This window comes from Oncorhynchus gorbuscha, unplaced genomic scaffold (assembly GCF_021184085.1).
Source record: "Oncorhynchus gorbuscha isolate QuinsamMale2020 ecotype Even-year unplaced genomic scaffold, OgorEven_v1.0 Un_scaffold_788, whole genome shotgun sequence".
In the NCBI taxonomy this organism is placed as follows: Eukaryota; Metazoa; Chordata; class Actinopteri; order Salmoniformes; family Salmonidae; genus Oncorhynchus; species Oncorhynchus gorbuscha.
The window spans coordinates 183149-210000 of NW_025745812.1; the positions used below are offsets into that span (position 1 = coordinate 183149).

At 41.3% G+C, this 26852-nt stretch overlaps 1 protein-coding gene across 1 annotated transcript in view; it reads left to right on the forward strand.

Annotated features, from left to right (window-relative positions):
- The first annotated feature begins 261 nt into the window (after window positions 1-261).
- Window positions 262-26852, forward strand: part of LOC124020265 (annexin A5-like) — a 48588-nt gene continuing 21997 nt past the window's right edge. The window contains exons 1-4 of the mRNA XM_046335611.1: window positions 262-374; window positions 4512-4556; window positions 21999-22083; window positions 22174-22268. Coding sequence (XP_046191567.1) covers window positions 4554-4556; window positions 21999-22083; window positions 22174-22268 — 183 coding nt within the window. The 5' untranslated portion in view covers window positions 262-374; window positions 4512-4553. The remainder of the gene's footprint in view (window positions 375-4511; window positions 4557-21998; window positions 22084-22173; window positions 22269-26852) is intronic.

The following is a 26852-nucleotide window of genomic DNA, read 5'->3' on the forward strand; positions in this document are numbered from 1 at the left end:
TCGGATCAACCCTACTCCTCGGCCAGTCCCTAAAGCGCACTACGGTCAGACAACATATCACAGCCGTTTCGGATCAACCCTACTCCTCGGCCAGTCCCTAAAGCGCACTACGGTCAGACAACATATCACAGCCGTTTCGGATCAACCCTACTCCTCGGCCAGTCCCTAAAGCGCACTACAGTCAGACAACACATTTACTAACCGTTTGCTTCAGCCAGTCTGACGAGTCGCTGTGCGGTGAGTTGTTTAGTCATCGAGGGTGGAGTCCCGACTCTCGCTCAGGGAACTCGTTTTTCCACTCTTTCTCAGCCTCCCTTCTCTCTTTCTCTTTCTCCGTTTCCATTCACTGAGCTCTGTTGCAGACTCGATCTCCGGTAAGTTTATACCGCTCTTATTAACCGACAACATCGGTGTGTTTATGAGTTGTTAAAGTGGTTAGTCTTCTGAATCAGACAGTTGATGTTTATTCTGTGAGCGGTGAGATACACCAGAATACTATCAGATTAGGGGATAAATAAATACAATTCAACTCGGTTTGTTGTAACCGGAGTTATTTCCTCCGGTAGGCAACATTCGGGTTTTAACAACCAAAGCGGTTTTCCGTTTTCTTCCTACGAATGTGACTCTATCTTCGGAACAGTTTAAACGACACACATATGTTGACCCCATGTTCCCATCACTGAAAGAAAAGACTGTCAGGACACATACAGTATGTCTTCAACAACAGAGTGGACGAGACCAATCAGACTGGAGGGGACACATACAGTATGTGTCTTCTACAACAGAGTGGACTAGACCAGACACTCAGACTGGAGGGGACACATACAGTATGTGTCTTCTACAACAGAGTGGACTAGACCAGGACACATACAGTATGTGTCTTCTACAACAGAGTGGACTAGACCAGACACTCAATCAGACTGGAGGGGACACATACAGTATGTGTCTTCTACAACAGAGTGGACTAGACCAGACACTCAATCAGACTGGAGGGGACACATACAGTATGTGTCTTCTACAACAGAGTGGACGAGACCAATCAGACTGGAGGGGACACATACAGTATGTGTCTTCTACAACAGAGTGGACTAGACCAGGACACATACAGTATGTGTCTTCTACAACAGAGTGGACTAGACCAATCAGACTGGAGGGACACATACAGTATGTGTCTTCTACAACAGAGTGGACTAGACCAGACACTCAATCAGACTGGAGGGGACACATACAGTATGTGTCTTCTACAACAGAGTGGACTAGACCAGGACACATACAGTATGTGTCTTCTACAACAGAGTGGACTAGACCAGACACTCAATCAGACTGGAGGGACACATACAGTATGTGTCTTCTACAACAGAGTGGACTAGACCAGGACACATACAGTATGTGTCTTCTACAACAGAGTGGACTAGACCAGGACACATACAGTATGTGTCTTCTACAACAGAGTGGACTAGACCAGGACACATACAGTATGTGTCTTCTACAACAGAGTGGACTAGACCAGGACACATACAGTATGTGTCTTCAACAACAGAGTGGACTAGACCAGGACACATACAGTATGTGTCTTCTACAACAGAGTGGACTAGACCAGACACTCAATCAGACTGGAGGGGACACATACAGTATGTGTCTTCTACAACAGAGTGGACTAGACCAGACACTCAATCAGACTGGAGGGGACACATACGGTATGTGTCTTCAACAACAGAGTGGACTAGACCAGGACACATACAGTATGTGTCTTCTACAACAGAGTGGACTAGACCAGGACACATACAGTATGTGTCTTCTACAACAGAGTGGACTAGACCAGACACTCAATCAGACTGGAGGGGACACATACAGTATGTGTCTTCTACAACAGAGTGGACTAGACCAGACACTCAATCAGACTGGAGGGGACACATACAGTATGTGTCTTCTACAACAGAGTGGACTAGACCAGACACTCAATCAGACTGGAGGGGACACATACAGTATGTGTCTTCAACAACAGAGTGGACTAGACCAGGACACATACAGTATGTGTCTTCTACAACAGAGTGGACTAGACCAGGACACATACAGTATGTGTCTTCTACAACAGAGTGGACTAGACCAGACACTCAATCAGACTGGAGGGGACACATACAGTATGTGTCTTCTACAACAGAGTGGACTAGACCAGACACTCAGACTGGAGGGAGAATAACATCGTCGATAATGACGACGTGAATCTTTTCAACACAGAAGTTCAGACAAACGTATTTCCTGATAATCTTCTGAACTTCCCAATACATTTCAGATGCATTTCAGTCACTTCAAACCAGACTTCTTTAGGGTTGAAAATACTGTCCAAAGTACTGTCAGACTGATTTGTAATAGACTGTCATAACCCCATTTTATAGAGAGTAAACATTGGCCGCTGATTACATTACATGGTAACCCCTGGGCTAAAACATACAGAGACGCTAACTACCTTTAGCCCTATTGACTATAGTGTCTCCCAGCGGTGGGAAAACCACTGAATTCTCATAGTTGACTAAAAGTCAAGAGAAATTAACCGAAAATTACTCAAGTGAAAGTCACCCAGTAAAACACTATTTGAGTAAAAGGATTTGGTTTTTAATATATTTAAGCATAAAAAGTAAATGTAAAAGTATGAATATTTTAAAATTCCTTATTTTAAGCGAACCAGACGGCACTTTTATTATTTTTATTATTTACGGATAGCCAGGGGCACAGTTCAACACTCAGACATCATTTACAAACAAAGCATGTGTGTTTAGTGAGTCCTCCAGATCAGAGGCAGTAGGGATGACCAGGGATGTTCTCTGTTTAGTGAGTCCTCCAGATCAGAGGCAGTAGAGATGACCAGGGATGTGCTCTGTTTAGTGAGTCCTCCAGATCAGAGGCAGTAGGGATGACCAGGGATGTTCTCTGTTTAGTGGGTCCTCCAGATCAGAGGCAGTAGGGATGACCAGGGATGTTCTCTGTTTAGTGAGTCCTCCAGATCAGAGGCAGTAGAGATGACCAGGGATGTTCTCTGTTTAGTGAGTCCTCCAGATCAGAGGCAGTAGGGATGACCAGGGATGTTCTCTGTTTAGTGAGTCCTCCAGATCAGAGGCAGTAGGGATGACCAGGGATGTTCTCTGTTTAGTGAGTCCTCCAGATCAGAGGCAGTAGGGATGACCAGGGATGTTCTCTGTTTAGTGAGTCCTCCAGATCAGAGGCAGTAGAGATGACCAGGGATGTTCTCTGTTTAGTGAGTCCTCCAGATCAGAGGCAGTAGAGATGACCAGGGATGTTCTCTGTTTAGTGAGTCCTCCAGACCAGAGGCAGTAGGGATGACCAGGGATGTTCTCTGTTTAGTGAGTCCTCCAGATCAGAGGCAGTAGGGATGACCAGGGATGTTCTCTGTTTAGTAAGTCCTCCAGACCAGAGGCAGTAGGGGGAGAAGGGCCTTGGTCAGGGAGGTGACGAACCTTCCAGAAGGACAACCATCTCTACAGGCCTTTATGGCAGAGTGGCCAGACGGAAGCCACTCCTCAGTAAAAGGCACATGACAGCCCGCTTGGAGTTTGCCAAAAGGCACCTAAAGGACTCTCAGACCATGAGAAATAAGATTCTCTGGTCTGATGAAACCAAGATTGAACTCTTTGGCCTGAATGCCAAGTGTCACGTCTGGAGGAAACCTTGCGCCATCCCTACGTTGAAGCATGGTGTTGGCAGCATCATGCTGTGGGGAGGTTTTTCAGAGGCAGGGACTGGGAGACTAGTCAGGATCGAGGCAAAAATTAACAGAGCAAAGTACAGAGAGATCCTTGATGAAAAGCTGCTCCAGAACGCTCAGGACCTCAGACTGGGGCGAAGGTTCACCTTCCAACAGGACAACAACCCTAAGCACACAGCCAAGACAAGGTAGGAGTTTTTTATATATTTTTTATTTAACCTTTATTTAACTAGGCAAGTCAGTTAAGAACAAATTCTTATTTTCAATGACGGCCTAGGAACAGTGGGTTAATTGCCTGTTCAGGGGCAGAACGACAGATTTGTACCTTGTCAGCTCTGGGGTTTGAACTTGCAACCTTCCGGTTACTAGTCCAACGCTCTAACCACTAGGCTACGCTTCGGGACAAGTCTGTGAATGTCCTTGAATGGCCCAGCCAGAGCCCGGACTTGAACCCGATCGAATATCTCTGGAGAGACCTGAAAATAGCTCTGCAGCGACTCTCCCCATCCAACCTGACAGAGCTTGAGAGGATCTGCAGAGAAGAATGGGAGAAACTCCCCAAATACAGGTGTGCCAAGCTAGTAGCGTCGTACCCAAGAAGACTCAAGGCTGGAATCGCTGGGTCTGAATACTTTGTGAATGTACTGTATCTAGCCGGCTCTGAACACCTGTGTGTAAACCAGTGGGCGCGTTCGATTGGATCACTTTTATCAAGTCGGGGACTGTCATTGGTCAGCCTTTCAAAGTGTGTTGCATTATAGGGCTAAAAACTGTGTGTTTCTCTTTTCAGACACCTCCTCCTAATCAAACCAACGGTCACCAATCTACCACAATGGTAAGTTGACTTCACTGAAGACCCCTCTACAGTGGAACGTTTCGCTGCCCCACCGGGAGGATTCTGGTCAAATGTTCACCTTTCCATTTCTCCCTGTAATGTGACACGCTATCAGCAGCACAGCCCATGAGACTGTCATTAAATAATCATTAGCTAACCAACATGAACACGGAACGATAGACAATATCGACACGGAACGATAGACAATATCGTCACGGAACGATAGACAATATCGACACGGAACGATAGACAATATCGACACGGAACGATAGACCATATCGACACAGAACGATAGACCATATCGACAAGGAACGATAGACAATATCGACAAGGAACGATAGACAATATCGACACGGAACGATAGACAATATCGACAAGGAACGATAGACGATATCGACAAGGAACGATAGACGATATCGACACGGAACGATAGACGATATCGACACGGAACGATAGACGATATCGACACGGAACGATAGACGATATCGACACGGAACGATAGACGATATCGACACGGAACGATAGACGATATCGACACGGAGCGATAGACGATATCGACACGGAACGATAGACGATATCGACACGGAACGATAGACGATATCGACACGGAACGATAGACGATATCGTTATTACACTAGAACGATAGACGATATTACACTAGACCGATAGGCGTTATCGACACTAGACCGATAGACGTTATTACACGGAACGATAGACGATATTACACGATAGACGATATCGAATGGAACGATAGATCATTATAGACGATAGACGTTATCGACACTAGACCATAGACGTTATTACACTAGACGATAGGCGTTATCGACACTAGAACGATAGACGATTACACTCGACCAGTATACGATGGAGGCGAGATCGACACGGAACGATAGACGATATCGACCACGTAGACGTTATCGACACTAGACGATAGACGATATCGACACAGAACGATAGACAATATCGTTATTACACTAGACCAGTAGGTTATTACACTAGACCAATAGGTTATTACACTAGACCAATAGGTTATTACACTAGACCAATAGGTTATTACACTAGACCAGTAGAATGGAGGGAGATCATTATAGAATAGGTTATTACACTAGACCAGTAGGTTATTACACTAGACCAGTAGGTTATTACACTAGACCAGTAGGTTATTACACTAGACCAGTATAATGGAGGGAGATCATTATAGAATAGGTTATTACATTAGACCAGTAGGTTATTACACTAGACCAATAGGTTATTACATTAGACCAGTAGGTTATTACACTAGACCAGTAGGTTATTACACTAGACCAGTAGGTTATTACACTAGACCAGTAGGTTATTACACTAGACCAGTAGGTTATTACACTAGACCAGTATAATGGAGGGAGATCATTATAGAATAGGTTATTACACTAGACCAGTAGGTTATTACACTAGACCAATCGGTTATTACACTAGACCAATAGGTTATTACACTAGACCAGTAGAATGGAGGGAGATCATTATAGAATAGGTTATTACACTAGACCAGTAGGTTATTACACTAGACCAATAGGTTATTACACTAGACCAATAGGTTATTACACTAGACCAATAGGTTATTACACTAGACCAGTGGAATGGAGGGAGATCATTATAGAATAGGTTATTACACTAGACCAGTAGGTTATTACACTAGACCAATAGGTTATTACACTAGACCAGTAGGTTATTACACTAGACCAGTAGGTTATTACACTAGACCAGTAGGTTATTACACTAGACCAGTAGGTTATTACACTAGACCAGTAGGTTATTACACTAGACCAGTAGGTTATTACACTAGACCAGTAGGTTATTACACTAGACCAATAGGTTATTACACTAGACCAATAGGTTATTACACTAGACCAGTAGGTTATTACACTAGACCAATAGGTTATTACACTAGACCAGTAGAATGGAGGGAGATCATTATAGAATAGGTTATTACACTAGACAAGTAGGTTATTACACTAGACCAGTAGGTTATTACACTAGACCAGTAGAATGGAGGGAGATCATTATAGAATAGGTTATTACACTAGACCAGTAGGTTATTACACTAGACCAGTAGGTTATTACACTAGACCAGTAGGTTATTACACTAGACCAGTAGGTTATTACACTAGACCAGTAGGTTATTACACTAGACCAGTAGGTTATTACACTAGACCGGTAGGTTATTACACTAGACCGGTAGGTTATTACACTAGACCAGTAGGTTATTACACTAGACCAGTAGGTTATTACACTAGACCAGTAGGTTATTACACTAGACCAGTAGAATGGAGGGAGATCATTATATAATAGGTTATTACACTAGACCAGTAGGTTATTACACTAGACCAGTAGGTTATTACACTAGACCAGTAGGTTATTACACTAGACCAGTAGGTTATTACACTAGACCAATAGGTTATTACACTAGACCAGTAGGTTATTACACTAGACCAGTAGGTTATTACACTAGACCAGTAGGTTATTACACTAGACCAGTAGGTTATTACACTAGACCAGTAGGTTATTACACTAGACCAGTAGGTTATTACACTAGACCAGTAGTCAATGTGGGTTCCCATCCCAGTTAAGTCCAAGTTAATGTGGGTTCCCATCCCAGTTAAATGGGTTCCCATCCCAGTTAAATGGGTTCCCATCCCAGTTAAATGGGTTCCCATCCCAGTTAAATGGGTTCCCATCCCAGTTAAGTCCAAGTTTAACTGTTAAACTCTGCTGCTACAGACAGTTGGAGGCCTTCTAATGAAAACCAGCCTTCTTCATTTCTAGAAAACCACAGTGTGTGTCTGTGTGTGGAGCAGAGGGGCTGTATTTGGGGAAGTCAGTATGAGTCATGTGTGTGGGCCTTTCTTCAGACAGGGTGGGTCTCTCTCTCTCTCTCTCTCTCTCTCTCTCTCTCTCTCTTCTCTCTTTCTCTCTCTCTCTTTCTCTCTTTTCTCTCCCTCCCTCTTTTCCTCCTCTCCCTCCCTCTCTTCCTCCTCCCTCTCTTCCTCCTCCCCCTCCCTCTCTTCCTCCTCTCCCCCCCTCTCTTCTGCTCTCTCTCTGTCTCTCCCTCCCTCCCTCTCTTCCTCCCTCTCTTCTGCTCTCTCTCTGTCTCTCCCTCCCTTTCAATTCAAGAGTCTTTATTGGCATGGGAACACATGTTTACATCGCCAAAGCAAGTAAACTCTCTCTCTCACACACACACACACACACACACAACGAGCGGGGGAGGGAGAAGTTGTAAACCGGACACTGTTCGTTTGAGTAAACAGTAGATAGTGTGTTTACTGATGTCATTAATCAGATGATCTCTGACAGACGCTTCCTGCCACATCGATACGTAGTGTAGACTGGGACTACACCACTTTATCAACAGGTTCATTACATTAGTAGACTGGGACTACACCACTTTATACTGTCAACAGGTTCATTACATTAGTAGACTGGGACTACACCACTTTATCAACAGGTTCATTACATTAGTAGACTGGGACTACACCACTTTATCAACAGGATCATTACATTAGTAGACTGGGACTACACCACTTTATCAACAGGTTCATTACATTAGTAGACTGGGACTACACCACTTTATAAACATGATCATTACATTAGTAGACTGGGACTACACCACTTTATCAACAGGTTCATTACATTAGTAGACTGGGACTACACCACTTTGTCAACAGGTTCATTACATTAGTAGACTGGGACTACACCACTTTGTCAACAGGTTCATTACATTAGTAGACTGGGACTACACCACTTTATACTGTCAACAGGTTCATTACATTAGTAGACTGGGACTACACCACTTTATCAACAGGTTCATTACATTAGTAGACTGGGACTACACCACTTTATCAACAGGTTCATTACATTAGTAGACTGGGACTACACCACTTTATACTGTCAACAGGTTCATTACATTAGTAGACTGGGACTACACCACTTTATACTGTCAACAGGTTCATTACATTAGTAGACTGGGACTACACCACTTTATCAACAGGTTCATTACATTAGTAGACTGGGACTACACCACTTTATACTGTCAACAGGTTCATTACATTAGTAGACTGGGACTACACCACTTTATCAACAGGTTCATTACATTAGTAGACTGGGACTACACCACTTTATACTGTCAACAGGTTCATTACATTAGTAGACTGGGACTACACCACTTTATCAACAGGATCATTACATTAGTAGACTGGGACTACACCACTTTATCAACAGGTTCATTACATTAGTAGACTGGGACTACACCACTTTATCAACAGGTTCATTACATTAGTAGACTGGGACTACACCACTTTATCAACAGGTTCATTACATTAGTAGACTGGGACTACACCACTTTATCAACAGGTTCATTACATTAGTAGACTGGGACTACACCACTTTATACTGTCAACAGGTTCATTACATTATTAGACTGGGACTACACCACTTTATCAACAGGTTCATTACATTAGTAGACTGGGACTACACCACTTTATACTGTCAACAGGTTCATTACATTAGTAGACTAGGACTACACCACTTTATCAACAGGTTCATTACATTAGTAGACTGGGACTACACCACTTTATACTGTCAACAGGTTCATTACATTAGTAGACTGGGACTACACCACTTTATACTGTCAACAGGTTCATTACATTAGTAGACTGGGACTACACCACTTTATCAACAGGTTCATTACATTAGTAGACTGGGACTACACCACTTTATACTGTCAACAGGTTCATTACATTAGTAGACTGGGACTACACCACTTTATCAACAGGTTCATTACATTAGTAGACTGGGACTACACCACTTTATCAACAGGTTCATTACATTAGTAGACTGGGACTACACCACTTTATCAACAGGTTCATTACATTAGTAGACTGGGACTACACCACTTTATACTGTCAACAGGTTCATTACATTAGTAGACTGGGACTACACCACTTTATCAACAGGTTCATTACATTAGTAGACTGGGACTACACCACTTTATACTGTCAACAGGTTCATTACATTAGTAGACTGGGACTACACCACTTTATCAACAGGTTCATTACATTAGTAGACTGGGACTACACCAGTTTATACTGTCAACAGGTTCATTACATTAGTAGACTGGGACTACACCACTTTATCAACAGGTTCATTACATTAGTAGACTGGGACTACACCACTTTATACTGTCAACAGGTTCATTACATTAGTAGACTGGGACTACACCACTTTATACTGTCAACAGGTTCATTACATTAGTAGACTGGGACTACACCACTTTATACTGTCAACAGGTTCATTACATTAGTAGACTGGGACTACACCACTTTATCAACAGGTTCATTACATTAGTAGACTGGGACTACACCACTTTATCAACAGGTTCATTACATTAGTAGACTGGGACTACACCACTTTATCAACAGGTTCATTACATTAGTAGACTGGGACTACACCACTTTATACTGTCAACAGGTTCATTACATTAGTAGACTGGGACTACACCACTTTATCAACAGGTTCATTACATTAGTAGACTGGGACTACACCACTTTATCAACAGGTTCATTACATTAGTAGACTGGGACTACACCACTTTATACTGTCAACAGGTTCATTACATTAGTAGACTGGGACTACACCACTTTATACTGTCAACAGGTTCATTACATTAGTAGACTGGGACTACACCACTTTATACTGCCAGCAGGTTCATTACATTAGTAGACTGGGACTACACCACTTTATCAACAGGTTCATTACATTAGTAGACTGGGACTACACCACTTTATCAACAGGTTCATTACATTAGTAGACTGGGACTACACCACTTTATACTGTCAACAGGTTCATTACATTAGTAGACTGGGACTACACCACTTTATACTGTCAACAGGTTCATTACATTAGTAGACTGGGACTACACCACTTTATACTGTCAACAGGTTCATTACATTAGTAGACTGGGACTACACCACTTTATACTGTCAACAGGTTCATTACATTAGTAGACTGGGACTACACCACTTTATACTGTCAACAGGTTCATTACATTAGTAGACTGGGACTACACCACTTTATCAACAGGTTCATTACATTAGTAGACTGGGACTACACCACTTTATCAACAGGTTCATTACATTAGTAGACTGGGACTACACCACTTTATACTGTCAACAGGTTCATTACATTAGTAGACTGGGACTACACCACTTTATCAACAGGTTCATTACATTAGTAGACTGGGACTACACCACTTTATACTGTCAACAGGTTCATTACATTAGTAGACTGGGACTACACCACTTTGTCAACAGGTTCATTACATTAGTAGACTGGGACTACACCACTTTATACTGTCAACAGGTTCATTACATTAGTAGACTGGGACTACACCACTTTATACTGTCAACAGGTTCATTACATTAGTAGACTGGGACTACACCACTTTATACTGTCAACAGGTTCATTACATTAGTAGACTGGGACTACACCACTTTATACTGTCAACAGGTTCATTACATTAGTAGACTGGGACTACACCACTTTATACTGTCAACAGGTTCATTACATTAGTAGACTGGGACTACACCACTTTATCAACAGGTTCATTACATTAGTAGACTAGGACTACACCACTTTGTCAACAGGTTCATTACATTAGTAGACTGGGACTACACCACTTTATACTGTCAACAGGTTCATTACATTAGTAGACTGGGACTACACCACTTTATACTGTCAACAGGTTCATTACATTAGTAGACTGGGACTACACCACTTTATACTGTCAACAGGTTCATTACATTAGTAGACTGGGACTACACCACTTTATCAACAGGTTCATTACATTAGTAGACTGGGACTACACCACTTTATACTGTCAACAGGTTCATTACATTAGTAGACTGGGACTACACCACTTTATACTGTCAACAGGTTCATTACATTAGTAGACTGGGACTACACCACTTTATACTGTCAACAGGTTCATTACATTAGTAGACTGGGACTACACCACTTTATACTGTCAACAGGTTCATTACATTAGTAGATTGGGACTACACCACTTTATCAACAGGTTCATTACATTAGTAGACTGGGACTACACCACTTTATACTGTCAACAGGTTCATTACATTAGTAGACTGGGACTACACCACTTTATACTGTCAACAGGTTCATTACATTAGTAGACTGGGACTACACCACTTTATCAACAGGTTCATTACATTAGTAGACTGGGACTACACCACTTTATACTGTCAACAGGTTCATTACATTAGTAGACTGGGACTACACCACTTTGTCAACAGGTTCATTACATTAGTAGACTGGGACTACACCACTTTATACTGTCAACAGGTTCATTACATTAGTAGACTGGGACTACACCACTTTATACTGTCAACAGGTTCATTACATTAGTAGACTGGGACTACACCACTTTGTCAACAGGTTCATTACATTAGTAGACTGGGACTACACCACTTTATACTGTCAACAGGTTCATTACATTAGTAGACTGGGACTACACCACTTTATACTGTCAACAGGTTCATTACATTAGTAGACTGGGACTACACCACTTTATACTGTCAACAGGTTCATTACATTAGTAGACTGGGACTACACCACTTTATCAACAGGTTCATTACATTAGTAGACTGGGACTACACCACTTTATACTGTCAACAGGTTCATTACATTAGTAGACTGGGACTACACCACTTTATACTGTCAACAGGTTCATTACATTAGTAGACTGGGACTACACCACTATCAACAGGTTCATTACATTAGTAGACTGGGACTACACCACTTTATACTGTCAACAGGTTCATTACATTAGTAGACTGGGACTACACCACTTTATACTGTCAACAGGTTCATTACATTAGTAGACTGGGACTACACCACTTTATCAACAGGTTCATTACATTAGTAGACTGGGACTACACCACTTTATACTGTCAACAGGTTCATTACATTAGTAGACTGGGACTACACCACTTTATCAACAGGTTCATTACATTAGTAGACTGGGACTACACCACTTTATACTGTCAACAGGTTCATTACATTAGTAGACTGGGACTACACCACTTTATACTGTCAACAGGTTCATTACATTAGTAGACTGGGACTACACCACTTTATACTGTCAACAGGTTCATTACATTAGTAGACTGGGACTACACCACTTTATCAACAGGTTCATTACATTAGTAGACTGGGACTACACCACTTTATACTGTCAACAGGTTCATTACATTAGTAGACTGGGACAACACCACTTTATCAACAGGTTCATTACATTAGTAGACTGGGACTACACCACTTTATCAACATGATCATTACATTAGTAGACTGGGACTACACCACTTTATCAACAGGTTCATTACATTAGTAGACTGGGACTACACCACTTTATCAACATGATCATTACATTACTAGACTGGGACTACACCACTTTATACTGTCAACAGGTTCATTACATTAGTAGACTGGGACTACACCACTTTATCAACAGGTTCATTACATTAGTAGACTGGGACTACACCACTTTATACTGTCAACAGGTTCATTACATTAGTAGACTGGGACTACACCACTTTATCAACAGGTTCATTACATTAGTAGACTGGGACTACACCACTTTATCAACAGGTTCATTACATTAGTAGACTGGGACTACACCACTTTATACTGTCAACAGGTTCATTACATTAGTAGACTGGGACTACACCACTTTATCAACAGGTTCATTACATTAGTAGACTGGGACTACACCACTTTATACTGTCAACAGGTTCATTACATTAGTAGACTGGGACTACACCACTTTATACTGTCAACAGGTTCATTACATTAGTAGACTGGGACTACACCACTTTATACTGTCAACAGGTTCATTACATTAGTAGACTGGGACTACACCACTTTATCAACAGGTTCATTACATTAGTAGACTGGGACTACACCACTTTATACTGTCAACAGGTTCATTACATTAGTAGACTGGGACTACACCACTTTATACTGTCAACAGGTTCATTACATTAGTAGACTGGGACTACACCACTTTATCAACAGGTTCATTACATTAGTAGACTGGGACTACACCACTTTATACTGTCAACAGGTTCATTACATTAGTAGACTGGGACTACACCACTTTATACTGTCAACAGGTTCATTACATTAGTAGACTGGGACTACACCACTTTATCAACAGGATCATTACATTAGTAGACTGGGACTACACCACTTTATACTGTCAACAGGTTCATTACATTAGTAGACTGGGACTACACCACTTTATCAACAGGTTCATTACATTAGTAGACTGGGACTACACCACTTTATACTGTCAACAGGTTCATTACATTAGTAGACTGGGACTACACCACTTTATACTGTCAACAGGTTCATTACATTAGTAGACTGGGACTACACCACTTTATACTGTCAACAGGTTCATTACATTAGTAGACTGGGACTACACCACTTTATACTGTCAACAGGTTCATTACATTAGTAGACTGGGACTACACCACTTTATCAACAGGTTCATTACATTAGTAGACTAGGACTACACCACTTTATACTGTCAACAGGTTCATTACATTAGTAGACTGGGACTACACCACTTTATCAACAGGTTCATTACATTAGTAGACTGGGACTACACCACTTTATACTGTCAACAGGTTCATTACATTAGTAGACTGGGACTACACCACTTTATACTGTCAACAGGTTCATTACATTAGTAGACTGGGACTACACCACTTTATACTGTCAACAGGTTCATTACATTAGTAGACTGGGACTACACCACTTTATCAACAGGTTCATTACATTAGTAGACTGGGACTACACCACTTTATACTGTCAACAGGTTCATTACATTAGTAGACTGGGACTACACCACTTTATACTGTCAACAGGTTCATTACATTAGTAGACTGGGACTACACCACTTTATCAACATGATCATTACATTAGTAGACTGGGACTACACCACTTTATCAACATGATCATTACATTAGTAGACTGGGACTACACCACTTTATACTGTCAACAGGTTCATTACATTAGTAGACTGGGACTACACCACTTTATACTGTCAACAGGTTCATTACATTAGTAGACTGGGACTACACCACTTTATCAACATGATCATTACATTAGTAGACTGGGACTACACCACTTTATCAACAGGTTCATTACATTAGTAGACTGGGACTCACTTTATCAACAGGTTCATTACATTAGTAGACTGGGACTACACCACTTTATACTGTCAACAGGTTCATTACATTAGTAGACTGGGACTACACCACTTTATACTGTCAACAGGTTCATTACATTAGTAGACTGGGACTACACCACTTTATACTGTCAACAGGTTCATTACATTAGTAGACTGGGACTACACCACTTTATCAACAGGATCATTACATTAGTAGACTGGGACTACACCACTTTATCAACAGGTTCATTACATTAGTAGACTGGGACTACACCACTTTATCAACAGGTTCATTACATTAGTAGACTGGGACTACACCACTTTATACTGTCAACAGGTTCATTACATTAGTAGACTGGGACTACACCACTTTATCAACAGGTTCATTACATTAGTAGACTGGGACTACACCACTTTATCAACAGGTTCATTACATTAGTAGACTGGGACTACACCACTTTATACTGTCAACAGGTTCATTACATTAGTAGACTGGGACTACACCACTTTATCAACAGGATCATTACATTAGTAGACTGGGACTACACCACTTTATCAACAGGTTCATTACATTAGTAGACTGGGACTACACCACTTTATACTGTCAACAGGTTCATTACATTAGTAGACTGGGACTACACCACTTTATACTGTCAACAGGTTCATTACATTAGTAGACTGGGACTACACCACTTTATACTGTCAACAGGTTCATTACATTAGTAGACTGGGACTACACCACTTTATACTGTCAACAGGTTCATTACATTAGTAGACTGGGACTACACCACTTTATCAACAGGTTCATTACATTAGTAGACTGGGACTACACCACTTTATCAACAGGATCATTACATTAGTAGACTGGGACTACACCACTTTATACTGTCAACAGGTTCATTACATTAGTAGACTGGGACTACACCACTTTATCAACAGGTTCATTACATTAGTAGACTGGGACTACACCACTTTATACTGTCAACAGGTTCATTACATTAGTAGACTGGGACTACACCACTTTATCAACAGGTTCATTACATTAGTAGACTGGGACTACACCACTTTATCAACAGGTTCATTACATTAGTAGACTGGGACTACACCACTTTATACTGTCAACAGGTTCATTACATTAGTAGACTGGGACTACACCACTTTATCAACAGGTTCATTACATTAGTAGACTGGGACTACACCACTTTATACTGTCAACAGGTTCATTACATTAGTAGACTGGGACTACACCACTTTATACTGTCAACAGGTTCATTACATTAGTAGACTGGGACTACACCACTTTATACTGTCAACAGGTTCATTACATTAGTAGACTGGGACTACACCACTTTATCAACAGGTTCATTACATTAGTAGACTGGGACTACACCACTTTATACTGTCAACAGGTTCATTACATTAGTAGACTGGGACTACACCACTTTATACTGTCAACAGGTTCATTACATTAGTAGACTGGGACTACACCACTTTATCAACAGGATCATTACATTAGTAGACTGGGACTACACCACTTTATCAACAGGTTCATTACATTAGTAGACTGGGACTACACCACTTTATCAACAGGTTCATTACATTAGTAGACTGGGACTACACCACTTTATACTGTCAACAGGTTCATTACATTAGTAGACTGGGACTACACCACTTTATCAACAGGTTCATTACATTAGTAGACTGGGACTACACCACTTTATCAACAGGTTCATTACATTAGTAGACTGGGACTACACCACTTTATACTGTCAACAGGTTCATTACATTAGTAGACTGGGACTACACCACTTTATACTGTCAACAGGTTCATTACATTAGTAGACTGGGACTACACCACTTTATCAACAGGTTCATTACATTAGTAGACTGGGACTACACCACTTTATCAACAGGTTCATTACATTAGTAGACTGGGACTACACCACTTTATACTGTCAACAGGTTCATTACATTAGTAGACTGGGACTACACCACTTTATCAACAGGTTCATTACATTAGTAGACTGGGACTACACCACTTTATCAACAGGTTCATTACATTAGTAGACTGGGACTACACCACTTTATCAACAGGTTCATTACATTAGTAGACTGGGACTACACCACTTTATACTGTCAACAGGTTCATTACATTAGTAGACTGGGACTACACCACTTTATACTGTCAACAGGTTCATTACATTATTAGACTGGGACTACACCACTTTATCAACAGGTTCATTACATTAGTAGACTGGGACTACACCACTTTATACTGTCAACAGGTTCATTACATTAGTAGACTGGGACTACACCACTTTATACTGTCAACAGGTTCATTACATTAGTAGACTGGGACTACACCACTTTATCAACAGGTTCATTACATTAGTAGACTGGGACTACACCACTTTATACTGTCAACAGGTTCATTACATTAGTAGACTGGGACTACACCACTTTATCAACAGGATCATTACATTAGTAGACTGGGACTACACCACTTTATCAACAGGTTCATTACATTAGTAGACTGGGACTACTTTACCAGGTTCATTACATTAGTAGACTGGGACTACACCACTTTATCAACAGGTTCATTACATTAGTAGACTGGGACTACACCACTTTGTCAACAGGTTCATTACATTAGTAGACTGGGACTACACCACTTTATCAACAGGTTCATTACATTAGTAGACTGGGACTACACCACTTTATACTGTCAACAGGATCATTACATTAGTAGACTGGGACTACACCACTTTATCAACAGGTTCATTACATTAGTAGACTGGGACTACACCACTTTATACTGTCAACAGGTTCATTACATTAGTAGACTGGGACTACACCACTTTATACTGTCAACAGGTTCATTACATTAGTAGACTGGGACTACACCACTTTATACTGTCAACAGGTTCATTACATTAGTAGACTGGGACTACACCACTTTATCAACAGGTTCATTACATTAGTAGACTGGGACTACACCACTTTATACTGTCAACAGGTTCATTACATTAGTAGACTGGGACTACACCACTTTATCAACAGGTTCATTACATTAGTAGACTGGGACTACACCACTTTATCAACAGGTTCATTACATTAGTAGACTGGGACTACACCACTTTATCAACAGGTTCATTACATTAGTAGACTGGGACTACACCACTTTGTCAACAGGTTCATTACATTAGTAGACTGGGACTACACCACTTTATCAACAGGTTCATTACATTAGTAGACTGGGACTACACCACTTTATACTGTCAACAGGATCATTACATTAGTAGACTGGGACTACACCACTTTATCAACAGGTTCATTACATTAGTAGACTGGGACTACACCACTTTATACTGTCAACAGGTTCATTACATTAGTAGACTGGGACTACACCACTTTATCAACAGGTTCATTACATTAGTAGACTGGGACTACACCACTTTATACTGTCAACAGGTTCATTACATTAGTAGACTGGGACTACACCACTTTATACTGTCAACAGGTTCATTACATTAGTAGACTGGGACTACACCACTTTATCAACAGGTTCATTACATTAGTAGACTACTTTGTCAACAGGTTCATTACATTAGTAGACTGGGACTACACCACTTTTTGTCAACAGGTTCATTACATTAGTAGACTGGGACTACACCACTTTATATCAACAGGTTCATTACATTAGTAGACTGGGACTACACCACTTTATACTGTCAACAGGTTCATTACATTAGTAGACTGGGACTACACCACTTTTACTGTCAACAGGTTCATTACATTAGTAGACTGGGACTACACCACTTTATCAACAGGTTCATTACATTAGTAGACTGGGACTACACCACTTTATCAACAGGTTCATTACATTAGTAGACTGGGACTACACCACTTTATCAACAGGTTCATTACATTAGTAGACTGGGACTACACCACTTTATCAACAGGTTCATTACATTAGTAGACTGGGACTACACCACTTTATACTGTCAACAGGTTCATTACATTAGTAGACTGGGACTACACCACTTTATCAACAGGTTCATTACATTAGTAGACTGGGACTACACCACTTTATACTGTCAACAGGTTCATTACATTAGTAGACTGGGACTACACCACTTTATACTGTCAACAGGTTCATTACATTAGTAGACTGGGACTACACCACTTTATACTGTCAACAGGTTCATTACATTAGTAGACTGGGACTACACCACTTTATCAACAGGTTCATTACATTAGTAGACTGGGACTACACCACTTTATACTGTCAACAGGTTCATTACATTAGTAGACTGGGACTACACCACTTTATACTGTCAACAGGTTCATTACATTAGTAGACTGGGACTACACCACTTTATACTGTCAACAGGTTCATTACATTAGTAGACTGGGACTACACCACTTTATACTGTCAACAGGTTCATTACATTAGTAGACTGGGACTACACCACTTTATACTGTCAACAGGTTCATTACATTAGTAGACTGGGACTACACCACTTTATACTGTCAACAGGTTCATTACATTAGTAGACTGGGACTACACCACTTTATCAACAGGTTCATTACATTAGTAGACTGGGACTACACCACTTTATACTGTCAACAGGTTCATTACATTAGTAGACTGGGACTACACCACTTTATCAACAGGTTCATTACATTAGTAGACTGGGACTACACCACTTTATACTGTCAACAGGTTCATTACATTAGTAGACTGGGACTACACCACTTTATCAACAGGTTCATTACATTAGTACTGGGACTACACCACTTTATACTGTCAACAGGTTCATTACATTAGTAGACTGGGACTACACCACTTTATCAACAGGTTCATTACATTAGTAGACTGGGACTACACCACTTTATCAACAGGTTCATTACATTAGTAGACTGGGACTACACCACTTTATCAACAGGTTCATTACATTAGTAGACTGGGACTACACCACTTTATACTGTCAACAGGTTCATTACATTAGTAGACTGGGACTACACCACTTTATCAACAGGTTCATTACATTAGTAGACTGGGACTACACCACTTTTATCAACAGGTTCATTACATTAGTAGACTGGGACTACACCACTTTATCAACAGGTTCATTACATTAGTAGACTGGGACTACACCACTTTATACTGTCAACAGGTTCATTACATTAGTAGACTGGGACTACACCACTTTATCAACAGGTTCATTACATTAGTAGACTGGGACTACACCACTTTATACTGTCAACAGGTTCATTACATTAGTAGACTGGGACTACACCACTTTATCAACAGGTTCATTACATTAGTAGACTGGGACTACACCACTTTATCAACAGGTTCATTACATTAGTAGACTGGGACTACACCACTTTATCAACATGATCATTACATTAGTAGACTGGGACTACACCACTTTATCAACAGGTTCATTACATTAGTAGACTGGGACTACACCACTTTATCAACAGGTTCATTACATTAGTAGACTGGGACTACACCACTTTATCAACATGATCATTACATTAGTAGACTGGGACTACACCACTTTATACTGTCAACAGGTTCATTACATTAGTAGACTGGGACTACACCACTTTATCAACAGGTTCATTACATTAGTAGACTGGGACTACACCACTTTATACTGTCAACAGGTTCATTACATTAGTAGACTGGGACTACACCACTTTATAAACATGATCATTACATTAGTAGACTGGGACTACACCACTTTATACTGTCAACAGGTTCATTACATTAGTAGACTGGGACTACACCACTTTATACTGTCAACAGGTTCATTACATTAGTAGACTGGGACTACACCAGTTTATACTGTCAACAGGTTCATTACATTAGTAGACTGGGACTACACCACTTTTATCAACAGGTTCATTACATTAGTAGACTGGGACTACACCACTTTATACTGTCAACAGGTTCATTACATTAGTAGACTGGGACTACACCACTTTATCAACAGGTTCATTACATTAGTAGACTGGGACTACACCACTTTATACTGTCAACAGGTTCATTACATTAGTAGACTGGGACTACACCACTTTATCAACAGGTTCATTACATTAGTAGACTGGGACTACACCACTTTATACTGTCAACAGGTTCATTACATTAGTAGACTGGGACTACACCACTTTATACTGTCAACAGGTTCATTACATTAGTAGACTGGGACTACACCACTTTATCAACAGGTTCATTACATTATTAGACTGGGACTACACCACTTTTATCAACAGGTTCATTACATTAGTAGACTGGGACTACACCACTTTATCAACAGGTTCATTACATTAGTAGACTGGGACTACACCACTTTATACTGTCAACAGGTTCATTACATTAGTAGACTGGGACTACACCACTTTATCAACAGGTTCATTACATTAGTAGACTGGGACTACACCACTTTATACTGTCAACAGGTTCATTACATTAGTAGACTGGGACTACACCACTTTATCAACAGGTTCATTACATTAGTAGACTGGGACTACACCACTTTATCAACAGGTTCATTACATTAGTAGACTGGGACTACACCACTTTATACTGTCAACAGGTTCATTACATTAGTAGACTGGGACTACACCACTTTATCAACAGGTTCATTACATTAGTAGACTGGGACTACACCACTTTTATCAACAGGTTCATTACATTAGTAGACTGGGACTACACCACTTTATATCAACAGGTTCATTACATTAGTAGACTGGGACTACACCACTTTATACTGTCAACAGGTTCATTACATTAGTAGACTGGGACTACACCACTTTATACTGTCAACAGGTTCATTACATTAGTAGACTGGGACTACACCACTTTATACTGTCAACAGGTTCATTACATTAGTAGACTGGGACTACACCACTTTATACTGTCAACAGGTTCATTACATTAGTAGACTGGGACTACACCACTTTATCAACAGGTTCATTACATTAGTAGACTACTGTACCCACAGTTCTCTCTGGTCTACCCTGAACTACATTACCCACAGTCCTCTCTGGTCTACCCTGAACTACATTACCCACAGTCCTCTCTGGTCTACCCTGAACTACATTACCCACAGTCCTCCTATGTGTCTGTTCTCTGATAGGCTGGTCGAGGCAGTGTGAGAGCCAGTGGAAACTTCAACGCCAACCAAGATGCAGAGACACTCTACAAGGCCATGAAGGGACTGGGTCAGTGGTGTGTGTGGTCTGAATGTGATGCAAAGTGAGGGAGTAACCATGGCACCAAAGATTTGACAATGGTGTTTGTTGTTACCATAGGAACCGATGAGGATTCCATCATGAAGTTGTTGACGTCTCGTAGCAACAGCCAGAGACAGCAGATCAAAGCTGCATACAAAACCCTGCATGGCAAGGTCAGAACACAACCACAATACAACCACAACCACAATACAACCACAATACAACCACAACCACAATGCAAACACAACCACAATACAACCACAATACAACCACAACCACAATGCAAACACAACCACAATACAACCACAATACAACCACAACCACAATGCAAACACAACCACAATACAACCACAACCACAATACAACCACAATACAACCACAACCACAATGCAAACACAACCACAATACAACCACAACCACAATATAACCACAATACAACCACAACCACAATGCAAACACAACCACAATACAACCACAATACAACTACAATACAACACAACCACAATTCAACCACAGCACAACCACAATACAACCACAATACAACTACAACCACAATACAACCACAACCACAATACAACCACAATATAACCACAATACAACCACAACGTAAACACAATACAACCACAATACAACTACAATACAACCACAATACAACCACAACCATCATACAACCACAACCATCATACAACCACAATACAACCACAACCACAATAACAATATAACCACAATACAACCACAATACAACTACAATACAACCACAATACAACCACAACCATCATACAACCACAACCATCATACAACCACAACCATCATACAACCACAACCATCATACAACCACAACCATCATACAACCACAATACAACCACAACAACAATACAACCACAATACAACAACAATACAACCACAACCACAATATAACCACAATACAACCACAATACAACCACAACCACAATACAACCACAACCACAACCACAATACAACCACAATACAACCACAACAACAATACAACCACAATACAACACAACCACAATACAATACAACCACAATACAACCACAATACAACCACAACCACAATACAACCACAACCACAATACAACTACAACCATCATACAACCACAATACAACCACAACCACAATACAACCACAATACAATCACAACCCCAATACCACCACAACCACAATACAACCACAATTCAACCACAACCACAATACAACCATAATACAACCACAATACAACCATAATACAACCACAACACAACCACAACCACAATACATCCACAACCACAATACAACCACAATTCAACCACAACCACAATACAACCATAATACAACCACAACACATCCACAACCACAATACATCCGCAACCACAATACAACCACAATACATCCACAACCACAATACAACCACAACACAACCACAATACAACCGGAACACAACCACAACCACAATACAACCGGAACACAACCACAACCACAATACAACCGGAACACAACCACAACCACAATACAACCGGAACACAACCACAACCACAATACAACCGGAACACAACCACAACCACAATACAACCGGAACACAACCACAACCACAATACAACCGGAACACAACCACAACCACAATACAACCGGAACACAACCACAACCACAATACAACCGGAACACAACCACAATGCAACCGGAACACAACCACAATGCAACCGGAACACAACCACAATGCAACCGGAACACAACCACAATGCAACCGGAACACAACCACAATGCAACCGGAACACAACCACAATGCAACCGGAACACAACCACAATGCAACCATATCACATCCCTAAACACAACCATAACACAACCGTAACACAACCGGAACACAACCGGAACACAACCCTGAACACAACCCTGAACACAACCCTGAACACAACCCTGAACACAACCCTGAACACAACCCTGAACACAACCCTGAACACAACCGGAACACAACCCTGAACACAACCCTGAACACAACCCTGAACACATCCCTGAACACATCCCTGAACACATCCCTGAACACAACCGGAACACAACCGGAACACAACCATAACACAACCGGAACACAACCATAACACAACCGGAACACAACCATAACACAACCACAATACAACCACAACCATCATACAACCACAATACAACCACAACCACAATAACAATATAACCACAATACAACCACAATACAACTACAATACAACCACAATACAACCACAACCATCATACAACCACAACCATCATACAACCACAACCATCATACAACCACAATACAACCACAACAACAATACAACCACAATACAACAACAATACAACCACAACCACAATACAACAACAATACAACCACAACCACAATATAACCACAATACAACCACAATACAACCACAACCACAATACAACCACAACCACAACCACAATACAACCACAATACAACCACAACAACAATACAACCACAATACAACACAACCACAATACAATACAACCACAATACAACCACAATACAACCACAACCACAATACAACCACAACCACAATACAACTACAACCATCATACAACCACAATACAACCACAATACAACCACAATACAATCACAACCCCAATACCACCACAACCACAATACAACCACAATACAACCACAATACAACAATACAACCACAATTCAACCACAACCACAATACAACCATAATACAACCACAACACAACCACAACCACAATACATCCACAACCACAATACAACCACAATTCAACCACAACCACAATACAACCATAATACAACCACAACACATCCACAACCACAATATATCCGTAACCACAATACAACCACAATACATCCGCAACCACAATACAACCACACCACAACCACAATACAACCGGAACACAACCACAACCACAATACAACCGGAACACAACCACAACCACAATACCACCGGAACACAACCACAACCACAATACAACCGGAACACAACCACAACCACAATACAACCGGAACACAACCACAACCACAATACAACCGGAACACAACCACAATACAACCGGAACACAACCACAATACAACCGGAACACAACCACAATACAACCGGAACACAACCACAATACAACCGGAACACAACCACAATACAACCACAACCACAATGCAACCGGAACACAACCACAATACAACCGGAACACAACCACAATACAACCGGAACACAATACAACCGGAACACAACCACAACCACAATACAACCGGAACACAACCACAACCGGAACACAACCGGAACACAACCACAACAATACAACCGGAACACAACCACAATACAACCACAACCACAATACAACCACAATACAACCACAACCACAATGCAGACACAACCACAATACAACCACAACCACAATATAACCACAATACAACCACAATGCAACCGGAACACAACCACAATGCAACCGGAACACAACCACAATGCAACCATATCACATCCCTAAACACAACCATAACACAACCGGAACACAACCGGAACACAACCGGAACACAACCCTGAACACAACCCTGAACACAACCCTGAACACAACCCTGAACACAACCCTGAACACAACCCTGAACACAACCCTGAACACATCCCTGAACACATCCCTGAACACATCCCTGAACACAACCGGAACACAACCGGAACACAACCATAACACAACCGGAACACAACCATAACACAACCGGAATACAACCACAATACAACCACAACCACAATACAACCACAACGTCAACACAAGCACAACACAACCATAATACAACCACAATACAACCACAACCTCAACAATCAATCAATCAATCAAATTGTATTTATATAGCCCTTCGTACATCAGCTGATATCTCAAAGTGCTGTACAGAAACCCAGCCTAAAACCCCAAACAGCAAGCAATACAGGTGTAGAAGCACGGTGGCTAGGAAAAACTCACTAGAAAGGCCAAAATCTAGGAAGAAACCTAGAGAGGAACCAGGCTATGCGTGGTGGCCAGTCTCTTCTGGCTGTGCCGGGTGGAGATAACAGAACATGGCCAAGATGTTCAAATGTTCATAAATGACCAGCATGGTCGAATAATAACAAGGCAGAACAGTTGAAACTGGAGCAGCAGCACAGTCAGGTGGACTGGGGACAGCAAGGAGTCATCATGTCAGGTCGTCCTGGGGCATGGTCCTGGGGCTCAGGTCCTCCGAGAGAGAGAGAGAGAAAGAAAGAGAGAATTAGAGAGAGCATATGTGGGGTGGCCAGTCCTCTTCTGGCTGTGCCGGGTGGAGATTATAACAGAAGATGGCCAAGATGTTAAAATGTTCATAAATGACCAGCATGGTCAAATAATAGTAAGGCAGAACAGTTGAAACTGGAGCAGCAGCATGGCCAGGTGGACTGGGGACAGCAAGGAGTCATCATGTCAGGTAGTCCTGGGGCATGGTCCTAGGGCTCAGGTCAGTTGAAACTGGAGCAGCAGCATGGCCAGGTGGACTGGGGACAGCAAGGAGTCATCATGTCAGGTAGTCCTGGGGCATGGTCCTAGGGCTCAGGTCCTCCGAGAGAGAGAAAGAAAGAAGGAGAGAATTAGAGAACGCACACTTAGATTCACACAGGACACCGAATAGGACAGGAGAAGTACTCCAGATATAACAAACTGACCCTAGCCCCCCGACACAAACTACTGCAGCATAAATACTGGAGGCTGAGACAGGAGGGTTCAGGAGACACTGTGGCCCCATTCGAGGACACCCCCGGACAGGGCCAAA